This window comes from Ahaetulla prasina, chromosome 1 (genome assembly GCF_028640845.1).
Source record: "Ahaetulla prasina isolate Xishuangbanna chromosome 1, ASM2864084v1, whole genome shotgun sequence".
Taxonomy (NCBI): Eukaryota; Metazoa; Chordata; class Lepidosauria; order Squamata; family Colubridae; genus Ahaetulla; species Ahaetulla prasina.
The window spans coordinates 123489490-123504709 of record NC_080539.1 but is presented as its reverse complement, the minus strand read 5'-3'; the positions used below and the strand labels follow the sequence as shown (position 1 = coordinate 123504709).

The window sequence follows — 15220 nt, the reverse complement described above, 5'->3', positions numbered from 1 at the left end:
ACATTTCTGGTTGGGTACATCACATACAGACAGCAAAACATAACAACTTTGTTGAAAAGGCATACTGATAACAGCAATGTATATGAAGGCAACTTTTTGTGGCCAAGAGATAAATTTAATATGGTGACCAAGGATGTTTATGAGTGGAGCAATTATGAAAAAAAAGTGTGGGGCATGATACAACAACAGGTGGAACTAGGAATTCTGCAGAGTGTGCAGGGAGAATTTTGGTATTTTGTTTTAAAATTTAATTTTGCTTATTGCTGTGTTTTAGGAGGTCAGAGGAGGCATAATGGCAAATGAGATAACACAAAAATTCCGATCTCATGAAGTACAGATATGAATGCCCATCTGTCAAATAGCACTTAAACCCGTATCATTCCAAGGTTTTCTTAATCTCCAGGATAAACTTCATTATGATATGTGGAAGACAAACAGGAAGGACTTTGACTCAGAGTACAGTAGAGATGCAAATTTCATCAGTCTGCAAGAGCAGACTGAAGTAATCTGCAGGTAACTTCAGATGAAGCAATAATCGAGATAGTTAACATTGTAAGATATCTGATAAAAAGAAGCTATGACATAGCTGATGCAGACAGTTGATGTTATAAATCTAGAAAAGATTATGGGAAAACTAGATTTTTATTGTTTCATTATTTAAAAATATTCTGGTAAATGAGGAAATGCAGTACTTTTCCCCCTTCCTATTAATAAAAAAAAACAGACATTTCACTATTTAATGTTTTGTAAATCTTCCTTTTGAGGATTTTAAACAATTTACAGTATATTAAATATACAGTAGACATTTCATTAACTTCATCTATATGAAGAAGTTGATTTGAACAACAATAAAGCAAAACTTAACACTAAATTTCCACAAAGTGTGTATTTTATTTTACCCAATCACATAAATGTAAACATACTTTCCTAAACACCTGATATTTGATCTTGAAAAAAATGTTTATTTTCTATTTGCATCCAAAATGGAATATATTTAGAAGTCATTTTCTTATTTTGCCTCAGTTTTAAATACATATTAAAACTTTCTATACATTACATGTAAAAATAGTGATACGGTACCTTTTAATGCATATACAAAGTAAATTCAGCTTGCATTTTTCTTTGCTATTATGTAACATTTATTGTCTGCCTATATACCATCATTTCAAATATAATCCCAGAATACTAGTGTTGAAATGCCATCATTTTTGTTAACGCAGTTAAAAGCCTTTTAGTATCCTGCTTCATCTTACCCATTTATCTATGGGATTTTACCTATCAATGTACAGATAACTAATAAACTGCTTATATGTTCTTGAACCTAAGAGCACCAAAACAATTCAGTATGAATGTGTTCCTATGGTACTGTTTTAGAAACTGACAACCAATGTGTTTAAAAGTAAAAGCCAAAATCAGCTAATACTTACTTTAAAAGAAAAAAAATTAAAAAGGGAATAATTTCTAGGCTGCTACTTAGTAGTAGTTAAACTCAAATATAGCAAAAATGACAAACTGGAGCATTTATGCACGAGTGTCTCTGTGTATAAAGCAACAACTGTACATAAAATAATGTCTAAATTTGGATCAGTTACACAAACAGTAATAATCTATTAGGAATCTTGACTAGATTTTGCCTCCTTCCTTCCTATTTCCCAAGAATATACAAACCCCATTTACAAAATATCTGTTCATAAAACAGTCTTAGTCATAGTTGTCAGTATTATTGTTCTGAAAGCCCAATTAACAAATAGAACATGTTTTCATTAAAATAAGATATACATTTCCAAGATCAAACCAAAAGATGGGCCTACCTCAGCTGGCAATGGTTTTATCAATTTCTGAGATGTTTTACATCTGGTGAGACAGACTCACCAATGGGTATGCAGGCTAAAAATGTCAGGGGTTAATGTTCCACAGATATGGGAAGTAGATATTTAAGATAAATCCACTCATTTGTGTCAATGTTTAATCTCCAGAGAAAGCAAGAATATACATTCATAAATAAAACAATATACATCTTATGGCTGTGTAATATAACTCAAACAGATCGAAAAGCAAGAATTATTTTTTTTATTTATTTATTCAATGCATATAGCTATCATGTGAACATAACAAGTAGAAGGATAGAACAAGAAGGGGAAGGAAAGAAATATAGTTCTTTCTTTTAAATTAAAGAAAAACACAGTAGGATAACTCCAACCAGAAGTGGCAGTAAATGTACTGATTTTTATAATATAAATAGAGAGAAATGACAAACGTTTCTTTTAGTACCAAGGGCCATGCTCCAGTCAAAATGTAGCATATTTAAATACTGTAGATCTCAGTGAGAAAATTGAAGAATTCATTTCTTCACTTTGCTTAAAAGTTCTTATTTATGGGACTAAACTTCAGATTGTATGAAAGATCTGAAATATATTGGGGGGAAAGTAATCTTTATTTTAGGATTTTAAATTATGTGTACATGATAATCTCTGATACAAATCAATCTATTCATCTATATTATTGTCATGCATACAAAGGTACTTGCATATATCAGAACTCCTGAAATAATAAATGTAAATCCCCCCTCCCCGTTTGAGATATAAAAGATGCCCAAGGATTCACTAGACTATACACATCCCCTGGATGCCACTAGGTGATGCTGTTTCATAGAACAGGCCCACAGCATGCTCCTCTGCCAGGATGAAGAGAAATAACTTGAAAAGAAGTTGTCCTGCAATAATTTAGCATTGTACTACAAGAGGATTTTTAAGTGGTAACCAGCACTTTGAATTACATAGATGTTTATAAGGTACTAGTAAAGTGCTGCTACAGAGATGCACCAAAGTGCTTCCAGAACTACTCACTAATTACTGTATTTCAGATCAATTGCAGCTTCTGCATGGTTTTTCAAGGTTAATCTAATATATGGTACTTTGCAATACTCCTGCCAGGAGTTGACTAGGCAATGCAGATGGGTGACTTCACCTGGAGATTTCATGTAGATATTCAATAGTTGAGAACGTGTAGAGGCCTGGGAAATCCCACAGAATGGATACTTGGGGCACAATTTCTCCTTTATCTACAAGCACTAACTGGAAATGCCCCGGAAGAAAGGAGAACCACTACAACACCATGCCTCCCATTCCTAATCTGTAGAAGTAGTCCAGAGGTATATAGTGATTGATTGTATCAAAGACGGATGAGAAATCAAGGAAGGATGGATTGTACCACCTCATCCCAATCCTACCACAGGCTTTCTATAACTATAATCAATGCTATCCAGATAATCTATTTTACCCTTAGCCTTCTGTAACTACAAGCCAATCACTTTCCCCCAAACTTCCACTTTATTGGGACGAACAGTTCTAAATTCATCCCTAGCTATCCCTGTCACCTCCAAGAGACACCCACAGTTGGTACATAGTGAATCTGAGTGATTTTATCCAACAGAAACCTAGGTTAGTTTTTATGGCAGCCCTGTAGATCTTCCTCCATTCTCTACTTCTCCAAGAGGGAGTGGGTTACTCTAATGTCTATCTCCAGATGCAATCAGAGTAGAAAAATTACATTCTGCTGTTCTATAACCATGAGGTACCTGTGTTAAACCTGATTCACTTATTTTCCGTCATGGCCCTGTGGGATCTACAGAGGTCACACAAGCACAATTTTATTCAAGTCCTTGGCTGCCCTTTCATTCCAGATAGCAACAGATGAACCCAATCCAAGCTTCTTTTAAACCTGTAGAGATTATCAGGGGCCTGAGACAGACCAATCTAATGGGCCTTTCTCCCTATGCCAAGGAGTGCTTGAACGGAACTCTAAGGTAAAATATCTGACCACCACAATGAATTGATAATATCATTTTCTAATTCCAGTTCATAGCACTGTGCCCCCAAACAGGTTTACATTAGAAGGGTTTCCTTGACTGACAGGTCCCTTGGTAAGCCTTTCCCAGATATTATTAGATGGTAGTTGTGTTACATGAATAAACCTATGTGTGTCAATGTGGGTTGCTGCATTCTGCACCAGCTGAAGCTTTGTCGTGGACTTTAAGGATAATTCCATGTGGAGTGCACTGTAGTGCTCTAGCTGCAAGATGACAAGGAATGAATGAATACAATTCTTAACTGCAACAGGTCCAGATAATCTGCATCTCCAGAATTTTTTGAAACTGCCGGTCTACTAAAGGGCCGGATAGCTCAGCCTGGTAAGGCCTGTTATTAAGAACACAGAAGCCTGCAATTACTGCAGGTTCAAGCCCGGCCCAAGGCTGACTCAGCCTTCCATCCTTTATAAGGTAGGTAAAATGAGGACCCAGATTGTTGGGGGGGCAATAAATTGACTTTGTAAAAATATACAAATAGAATGAGACTATTGCCTTATACACTGTAAGCCGCCCTGAGTCTTTGGAGAAGGGCGGGGTATAAATGTAAACAAAAAAAAAAAACCTATGTTTTTTTCAATAACCTTTCTAAAAATAGAAGGTTAGATACTGGATTAAAATTGTCCACACAGCTGGATCCGGCAATGACTTTTTCAAGGCAAACAGAATCACCATCTACAGGGAAGCATTTACCTCTACTTGAATCCAGCTACATATTACCTACCGGGAGCCCCTAACTAGCTAAGAGGGGCATGTATCTAATCTACAGCAAATTGGTGATATTTCATCCCATGCTGGTAATGATCTCCCCCACGGACATCATATGGCTGTTAAATAGTAATGGGGAGAGGAACAAGCTCTGGGACACTCTATAATGAAATGGGCAAGGGCTCCATCTCTTCCCCAACCACCACTGACTGAGTCTCCAGGAAGGAGATTCTCTGAGGAACAGTGCCCTTTATTCCCAATCCTTACACCAGGTTTAGTATAACATGGTCAGTGGTGGGATTCAAATAATTTAACAACCGGTTCTCTGCCCTAATGACCAGCTGGGTGGGCGTGGCCATGGTGGGTGTGGCCAGGGGGTGTGACAGGCAACACTCTGCCTCCTGCACCCCCTTTGGAACAAAAACGGGCAGCAGGGGGAGCAGCACCACTTTTGGGCCTAGGAGGCCGCCCTGCACTTACCTGGGAGCCAAAATGGGTTGCATGGGGACTCTTGGAAGGGGCAGGGCGGGACGGAGCAAGCCAGCAATTTAACTACTGGTTTGCCCGAACCAACCTGAACTGGCTGAATCCCACCACTGAACATGGTCAATGGTACTGAAGAACATTGAGAAATTCAACAGGGAAACACATAACATTTCTCCCCTTCATACTGCTTAAAAACAAACAGAAAATAAAACAGTTTTCTATAATAGTTATCTCTGATTCATAACACTGGAACTAGAGTTGATAAATGCAGATTTTTCTATTTTAGCAGCCATAAGTTCAACAAGCCTACTGCATTAAATATACAGGAATTTGAAAGCACCTTTTTTCCCCAAATAAGTAGAGACATATTCCATAGTCCCACTAGCAGAAGTTACCTCTACTCAATTTTTACTTTTTTCATCACTTTGTAAAATAATACTTCCTGTTCAACAGAGTCCTCTACTCTCAAAATAGGTTTTGGAGGATGATTCATAGCACTTAAACTTATATACCACTTCACAGTGCTTTACAGCCCTTTCTAAGCATATTGAGTCAGCATATTGCTCCCAACAATCTGGGTCCTCATTTTGCCGACCTCGGAAGGATGGAAGGCTGAGTCAATCTTGAGCCAGTCAGGATCGAACTCCTGGCAGTGAGCAGTGAGTTAGCTTGCAGTACTGCATTCTAACCACTGCGCCACCACGGCTCAGGTGACTGTCATCAATCCTCTTCAATATGGACTCAAACCTTCTTATGTCTGTATCAACTGGCATAGTTACAAAATGTATAAATAACCAAATTCTACACCATACAGGCATATTTTACACATTAAAAGCCACACTTAATGGGAAGCTAATTGTATAGTTAATATGTAAAAATAAAACAATGTATTGATATTCACAACAAAGACCTGAGAGCTAATTCTATTTAAGTCACCTTAAATCACATACATTTGGACACCTTAATATCTATTTTTAATAGAAAAACCACTCAAATATTATTAATGTACATAATGAAAAACACAAAATATAAAATATTTTAGGAAAATGTATTTTTCTTTAAAGATATGTAGCATTTAATTCAGGAGTCCTGTTTCTACCTACTTTTACCAGTCATTCTGTAACCCAGTTAAATGATGGTTTCTGGTAACACACAATCACCCTAACCAGGTCATAAATAACCATTTATAGAATACAGTATCCCATATAATTTCTCCAGGAAATATATAGTACATCAGGAGTTTTACCCAAATATCATTGTATCATTAGCCTCTTCCCCAGAAAATAGGCTGACTTGAACCATGCCACTAAACAGTATTTAGTACATACATTATGTGTGTTTGAGCCTTAAAAATTACTTCTGTTGTTGAGAAGGTTGCTTTTTTTTTCTTTGCTTTTTTTCTTTTGGTCTTTTTCTTCTCAAATATTAAGTAGATAAGTCAACTACCCATCTTTCTATATTCCTACAATGTGATTAGTAAAGTTAAATTAACTTTTCCTTGTTGGGGTTCCTAGTTTAATATTCTTCTTGACCTATTTAACGTTATTATAAAAACCGGGCCACAATAGCATGCATTAAATAGTAAAAACATATGTACAATACACAGACTTGTGCTTCTGAGATTTCTTCTGCATGACATTGTTTTTCAATGTTCAGAGAGGGTAATCTGTTCTCTCAAACACATACATTTATTTGTCAATAAATTTCTATGGAGAATATCCGATTGTTCTGAAAAGGTATGGCTTGCTCCAGCTTCACGGTGGGTTCAGAGGTGGTTTGGGGTTCACTAAATTTGAAAGCCAGCACATCACAGGAAGATGTATGTTTAGCTTGCTTTCTGATAAAGAGTTTTCACCTGTAACATCATCAGATTTCAAGGCATATTCAAATAAAGAAAAGCATCCCGGAGTAAAATCAGACCTGCACTCCCATATTCCCTTAGAACACACAATATAGTATCCTAGTTTTGTAGAATGAACCATTTTGGTTTCCATTTGTGGAACATGTTAAATTTATACGAATTATTCCTTTCAAGAAAAATCGAGTGCCAAATATTTTACAAAAACATGCTTTTTTTCTTCACTGAGAAAAAATCAGATTGCCAGTCCTATCAAGATTGTTCCTGCAATTTACTTTTGAAAAAGCACATGATTTTAACTAGCCCATTTTGAAACATTGTTATTTCATTTCAGAATGTATTATTTCACATTACAGCGTTCAAAAAGAGTTCAAAATCAATTTCTGCTTGGATTCAGAAATGCACATATACACCCACCTCCTTGCAATCACGTATGATTTTTTTTTATTAATTTCCATTTCAATGCAGTCTTTGCCCTCAGCTCTTCATAAAAGCATATGAAGCTATGGGTTCTTTTAAAGCAGCAACTAAACAAAAACATTAGCCAGTCTACTGTATTTTTGTATGCATGAAAAAAAAAGTGGGAGGGGAACAATGCATGCATAGTCTGTTCTGTATCCAATCCATAATTTACAGAGTCTGAAACCAGGGTATGTTTTCTATTGAAGAAGAACAGATAAAGGCACAATATTTATATATACTGTAATTTTCTGTGCACTTAAGCAAGTTAAATAACACTAATTGCTTCCCTGTTTTCCATACTGAACATGGCTACAGAATTCTTTCATAGAAAAGCAAATAGGCTTGTGAATTTAATACTCTTGATTCTGGGACTGCTTGTACATAGGTGTCACTGACATAAACCCACTGTCCTACAGCTGATCCTGGAGATTCTTTTAAACCTGCAATGCAAACACACAGCCAGGATTCATTAGCTGTAATCAACAGGTAACAATCAAGCTAAGCAAACAATTAGGATTCAGAAGCAAGTATTTCACTGTTAAAACAGGGCTGTCAAACTCGGGGCCCGCAGGCCAGATGTATCACACGCTGGCCATGCCCAGTTTAGCGAAGGGGGAAAAAGTTACAATACGTCATGTGGCGCTGCCGTGATGCCCTGAGGTTGACACCCTTGTTCTAAAACATTTACAAATTTGTTTTTAGGATCTTGGCTCTGTTCTTTTGGAAGCTTTACTGAAAGTTGTGAACGTTGCTTGAGAAAGACTCTGTGAAACAAGGAAACCACTTATGGTAGTAACACCCAAATTGTGGAGTGGAACAAACAAGAGTATTTGAAAGAGACTAAAGTGGTTCTTGTAATAATGAGGGTACGCTTTATATTCTTCTTATCATTCTCTGCTCGAGCAAGGAGGCAATAGCTTCAAGGCTGAGGAAAAACTGATACAGATACACCAAATCTAGACTATAAAACAAAGTATGTTTTTCTAGTATATGGGCCTCTTGAGAGTACCGGCCACACCTGATTGCCTAAATTCATGTCAACCTCATGCAAAAATTAAAATCATATTAACTGATATGATCCATGCAATGTAAAGGAAACAGTTTTCTGCAATTATTAGCATTTGTAACAATATTTTGGGGGGAAGCTATGCAAATGAAAATATAATAAAGATTACATACATACATACATACGTACATACATACATACATACCTGTATATACAGGTAATCCTTGACTTACAACCATTCATTTAGCAACTGAAATGGCACTGAAAATAATAAGCAGACACAATCCTTGCACGTATGACCGTAGCAGCATATGCTGGGCACATAATCAAAATTCAGGCACTTGGCAACCAGCATGCATTTATGTCGGTTGCCATGTCCTGAAGTCATGTGATAACCATTTCTAACTTTCCCAGATGGCTTCTTACAAGCAAAGTCAATGTAGGAAGTCAGATTCGCTTAATGACCATACAACTCACTTAACAGATGCAACGATTCACTTAACCGGAGCAAAATAGGTTGTAAAATTGGGTGCCACTCACTTAAAAACTGCCTTACTTAGCAATGGAAATTCTGATCCCAATTGTGGTTGTAAGTTGAGGACTATCTGTATACACAACACAGAAGGTATTTTTTTTAAATCTAATCACAGAGTTTTGATACCTACCTTGAACGTTTTTAATGCTAGAGTTGTGCTCCAAATGTTTTTTGGAGGATGATCGGATTTTTACATAAGCTGCATAATGACCTCCCCGCATAGAGCCATTATGCTCTACTATTCCATAAAGCGCATAGAGGACCTTCCCACCATCAGTCACATTCTAGGAAAGGAAGAAAGTAAGGAAGTGAGGGCCACGCAGTATGGACTTTGTAATAGTTTCAATGTGAATTTTGTAGTGCTGTTGCACTGGCTAATTAATGTGGTTTGCCTTATTTCTCTTTCTCCTTTAAATGCATTGTTGATAATTAGTCCTAACTCTAACCTAGCAGGAAGAGCATAAAAGCTTTTATTGTAGAAACGAGAACGATTGTTTGACACATGTTAAATAAATGCAATTTAATTAAAAGAATTAGAATACAGCCAGTGTATTCTAATTTCAGGTAGCAAAAGGTATTTTCAGCTATTGCTAAAGCTTGGTTTAACAGAATGATCTTGTATTGTACAAGAATCTGACTGAAATGTATGACTAAAAATGTTTGACATCTGTAAGAAGAAAGTCTTGTCAATTTTCAACTGAAACATTTCATGCTTTGAATGCAACCTGTCATTATGCTTTTATTAAGTCTTACCTTGCAAAAGGCAGAACAAAATGGAGCCAAGTCCAAAACAAGTGGGAAATCTACATGTCGATTTACTTTTCGTAGGCTCATTCCAGCCTTTAAAAGAAATTGAAAGTATTTGTCAAATTTGAATTTAATGCATAAAGATTTAAAATGTTACATTTTGAAATAAATAAATCAGTAGCTACTATGAGTGATTTACAAAACAAATGATCTTTTAGAGTTACAATATACAACCTAAAATATCATACTGTCTTGTATCACTCCAGTCCAGAAAAAAATTAAACATAGAGTATTTAGGAATCAAGAGCAAAACCTGAATCTGAATGCTATATTTGAAGCATGTTATTAAGTTAGGAGTCAAGCAGTGCTGAAACAAAACTTTTTTTTTCTTTTAATAGATATATTACTTTGCAAAAGTACTGGAAAGACAACGAACTGTATATCACACACACACACTGTATATATGACTACAACTCACAATGTCCCTCTTTCTAGCCTGGTACCTTAATCTCAAAATGTGCTGAGATAAGCAACAGATACTTAGAATAAGAAAAGGGGGTTTTGCAGATTAAAAAAAAATAGTATATTAGTTGCTCAGTGAAAACAGTAAAATGCCAATGTGCAACAAAGATCACTTTGTTTTTGCAAATCTTCCACCGCTCCTAGACAACTTCTGAAAATGAACCAAACAAATATTTAATGTAGCTCTAATAAAAATACCTGTCTATTAACTTTTAGGAAGGAAAAACCCCATCTTTTTCAGTGCATTACCTGATGAAATCTTTTCAGCTGGAGGATCAGAACAGCAGGAACCAAAGAAATCAGCAGCTGCTTCCTAGCATTGGTATAGACACTTTCTGTCTTCTTATCTATAAAAAATACATCATTTATAAGGAAAATGATCTGAAAATACATGAAAAAATATAAGGCAGAGCATAGAGATAAAGACAGATGGAGAGATAGAGATGATAGAGATGGAAACAGATGTTCTAATAATATATCCTGGCCAATAGTATCACAAGCCACTGAAAGAGCCAGTAGCATTAATAAGGGCTTTCCTTGCCTATACATACATACATACATACATACATACATACATACATACATACATACATACATATATATATCCGGCCAACCAACGTGCAACTCCATGTCTAAACTCAGACTCAGAATCATCAAGCTATCTATTCTGTTTTTTAAAAAAACTTTTAACGTGTAGTACCACTATTTCCCCATCAACTTAGCTGAGTGTGTAATACTGGATACAGTCATTAAAACTGACCAAACTATACCTCCTTAAGCAACAGCCCCTCTCTTTCCTTCTATCTGCAAGAAGGAAAAAAACATTCTGATCATTGGCAGGCTAGGTTGTGGTTGTTTTTTTTTACAGGGCCCTCAAAGCCAACTTGAGAAGAGATCCAATTGGCTCCAAGAGATTCAAGAATATTCCCTTATTGTTCAGGAGATAAATTACAAAGCTCTCTCTAAAAGGATGGTACTGGATGATTCAGCAGACACCCGTGGTTCAAAGTGACATCAAAGCCAGCAATGAACCTGAGCAATCTTACCTGCAAAGAATCAATGAACAATTAACCACTAGGTCAGGGGTCTCCAACCTTGGCCACTTTAAGACTTGTGGACTTCAACTCCCAGAGTTACTCAGCCAGCAAAGCTTGTGGACTTCAACTTGTCAGCAAAGCTTGTGGACTTCAAAGCTTGTGGACTTCAACTCCCAGAATTCAACTCCACAAGTCTTAAAGTTGCCAAGGTTGGAGAGCCCTGCTCTAGGTGAATTTACAAACGGCCTTTGAAATGGATCCCTCAATTCACTTTTAAAGCAGACAGTACAGAATATGAGAGGGGTGCTGTTTTCCGAAATGCATAAATACTACTCTTGAATGAGCATATCCTTGAATCTGAAAGATTTTTTTATTACCAGCTACCTGTGGAATTTGCTTTTTTCTGGCGTTTGTGCTTCTGATCTGTACAGTGTTCACACAGCAGCTTATTATTCCCCATTAGCAGCTCCACGGAGGTAAACTGATAGAGGCAGGATTGAACCGAACATTCCTTAGAACTTGTTACGTAACTCTGAGAAAGCGTCTGGAAAGCATTTTGAGGGTTTTGCACCTCTGTTGAAAAGGCAGTGTTCTTCGACAGGCTGGAAAGAGTGTTGAGAGGCCCTTCACTCTCGATGGCTGTGCTTCCAAAGTGAAATTTTGACAAGGCACTACTAAGTGCCTCCGTACTGCTATTGCTGGATTTGCTATATTGCGCTTTAGTATTTGGAGGTAAGTGTCTGTGTCCATCTGTGCATAAATCAGGTGAGGGACAAGCTTTATTGGCCGTCATTTGCTTAGACGCGCTTTCACTTTCAGAAGCCTCGCTATCAGCATCAATGCTACTTTCAGAACGGCTGACTTCTTTCTCACTGCCTTCAGTCTGACTTCCATTTCCTGGAGAGTCCAAAAAGGCACCGCTGTCTCTTGCGCATAAAGTATTGGCTCTGTCTTCTATTTTAGAGTTTCTGATTTTTCCGGGCAGAATAAAAGGACTTGTTTCTTCTTCACCAGATTTGTTGGCAAGTCGTCTTTCATGGTTTACCTGGTTCTGCCAGTTGCCATGTCATCATCAAAGTGTTAAAGGAAAAACGAAAAAATAAACAAAAAACACATTATTCAAATCCCATAGAAGCACTGCAACACACAATCTTACTTTCTTTATACATGCATAAATATGTAGGTATATGTACAAACTGGCCTTTCTATATGGTTAGATTTTGGAGTTCAGCCTGGTAGTCTAACCAAGTCTCAAAGGTCCAGGCCCGGACCAGAGAGGATCGAAGCAAACACACAGAAAACCGAGGAGCTCAGTAACCCTGACTTTAATCCCCAACAGTAGGCCGAAGCCTTGGTACATGATGGGTATAATACACAGTTCCCTGCAAAGTCAGCGCTGGGAGCTCTCGCCTCCCAGCACACTTTATAGTCCAGGGCCACGCCCTCTGGCTGGCCTGACACACCCTCTGGTTGCCCAGTATCCGGCTGCCTGTGGCTGACATCCGGTCGCAGTGGCATGGCCTGGCTGGCGACATTCTTCAGAGCCCTGAGAATCCTGTCCGGAGGCACATGCATACCACAGGGGTGATCGAGCTGGTGAGCGGCTGGGTGGCACTGCCACTGGCAGTCCCGTCACCGTCATTTCCTCCCTGCTTTTCATGCCGGGCACCTGCCCCATTGCTGGTTCCGCTTACATAGACCCAGCCAGGAGAACAGCCTGCTGACAATGATAGTATTTAAGAAATCGTTTTTCAGCAAGGTTTCCAAATCAAATGTGAATGTTTGCCTTCAGGTACAATATTTTAAATCTATCGTTTTAAGATATCTTCAGCCTCTTCATACTTATATACAATCTTATACATATTTCAGTCACAATAATTTCTTTTATATTAAAATCTTTCAATTAATCAATGCAGTACTAAGATTTTTGAAAAAAGTGATTAAAGTACATTCAAATACTTGTGACCTAAAATTGCAAGTTAAAAATATGCAATCCATGTTTTTTAAAAAAACGATGAAATTTATGTGAAGAACATCTGAATTCATGTCCAATTGTCCATACTGACGTATTCTTACCTTATCTTTTGTTAATGAACACTTTCTAGACAATTTTGATTGCTGATTAGTCAGAGCAGATATGGAAGAACAGCTGAATCGATCAGTATCTGCTTCTTGTATTTGTTTACCTTTGCTTGTCCTTCCAAAACAAACAGGTTTTGAGGTCTAGAAAAATCAACATGGGTTACTAGCAAATCATCTAAGACATTTAATTGGAATTGACTTTCATACATACCATGAATTAAAAATCATAATAGCTGAGTTTACACAGTAGTCTAAACCAAAACCAAACCAGATTTAAAGCAATATATGACACCAGCTATCATTTCTATGCGTGACAATATATTCTTCTTTCCTCCATCCTAAATTGGCTGAGTTCTTTATATCAATTGGCACGAAGAAGACTTCTGACAATTAAAATGAAGGCTTTATGGAATAAGAACTTTCTTACCCTTTCTTCTATTATAGGAAGTGAAAGATCAATGAAGGGTTCTTTTACTGTGGAAATCTTAGAACAGAAAAAAATGAAAATGGCAAGTGAATATACATATCTCCTGGATTCCACCATACATACAAAGTTATATAGTAAATGCAGGTACATTTTTATTAGGCATTGCAATACTTCCCAAAAATGGAAAAACTGGGATTTGGAGGTGAAGAAAATAATCCCCTTTGTACAGGTAGTACAGCAATGCAGTCATTAAGTGAGATATCACATGAACACAAATGGGCTTACAGCCATACTTGCACTATAGTCATTAAGCAAATCACATCTGGATATCACATGATCACAGCTTGCAATTTTACTGCCAGCTTCTCCATTGACTCGACTTGTTGGAAGCCAGCTGTGAGCCATGCAAATCACGTGACCGTAGGATACTGCAACAGATTCTACTCTGTGTGCTGTGCTGTTTAATAGCTGTATAAAAGGAATAACTCTTTATGTATGGAAGAACAGCTTTCCTATATCTTTCTACATTAAAATGCAGTGGTGGTATCACAAAATACTATCTTTCTATCTTTCCTCTATCTTTCTACATTAAAATGCAGTGGTGGTATCATAAAATACATTATTCTATTACAACAGAGAACAGAGATTCTTTTAGAATATTGTTGAATTGTACAAGCAGGAACATAAGTAGAATTTGACTACTATATAGATGGTTTCAGGATGTTGTCCACTCAAAGCAGAGAAAAACAACAAACTTTTATATATGTCTAATAATAGTATCAAACCTCTGACAACAATGCACAAGCAATGAAGCAAGATTCATATGGAATTCCATTAATCTGCTTTAATACCAGAAAAGGGGAGCAGGAGAGAGAATCTTGGAAACTGAATAAGCAATCCTCATTGCTTGTGAGTTCAGAAATGCAGACACATTAGAAAAGATCACATAATCATACATTACGTATATTATCACCAGTGAAAGCTACAGAAACTATTAAAAGATGATTCTTTGCAGGTATCGATAAACATATTTAAATCAGTGTTATTCATACAAAATACTTGTAAAGCATACTTAATCACCCTTCAGTCGCTTAGCTATATATCCAACTAACGTCTCTTGACGTCAGTTTTTGCTATCGGTTAGAAGTATGGGGGAGAGATTATTCTCTGTTATTTCCCCTCTTTCTGCTCTGATGGATTGGCAACCCTTTAAAAAAAAGGCTGTGGAAGGCAGCGAGGCCAAAGTGCAGTTATCAGAATTGTCATTCCTTCCTTAAGACATAAACTTCAACTGGATCACAGAATCTTCCTTCAGCAGAGACACCAATTAAATAGAAGCAAACTATGAAACAAGGCCAAGTGTACTGGCTGGTAGAATCAGGCACCAAGCAACTGAGTTGTCTGTCTCTCATCTTAGAAGCTAGAATGCCAACGTCTACACCATGGGTGAAATGTAAAATTTGTTACTACCGGTTCTGTGGGTGT

At 37.1% G+C, this 15220-nt stretch overlaps 1 protein-coding gene across 3 annotated transcripts in view; it reads right to left on the bottom strand.

Annotated features, from left to right (window-relative positions):
* Positions 1 to 2061: 2061 nt before the first annotated feature.
* Positions 2062 to 15220, bottom strand: part of USP45 (ubiquitin specific peptidase 45) — a 71175-nt gene continuing 58016 nt past the window's right edge. For 2 of the 3 annotated variants that reach the window (XM_058174831.1, XM_058174841.1), the window contains exons 12-18: positions 13736 to 13792; positions 13303 to 13449; positions 11611 to 12277; positions 10439 to 10536; positions 9674 to 9760; positions 9051 to 9204; positions 2062 to 7819 (exon numbers count right to left, since the gene is read on the bottom strand). In XM_058174831.1, the coding sequence (XP_058030814.1) occupies positions 7689 to 7819; positions 9051 to 9204; positions 9674 to 9760; positions 10439 to 10536; positions 11611 to 12277; positions 13303 to 13449; positions 13736 to 13792 (1341 nt within the window). In that variant the 3' untranslated portion in view covers positions 2062 to 7688. The remainder of the gene's footprint in view (positions 7820 to 9050; positions 9205 to 9673; positions 9761 to 10438; positions 10537 to 11610; positions 12278 to 13302; positions 13450 to 13735; positions 13793 to 15220) is intronic. The other variant, XR_009154112.1, reaches the window with a different exon arrangement.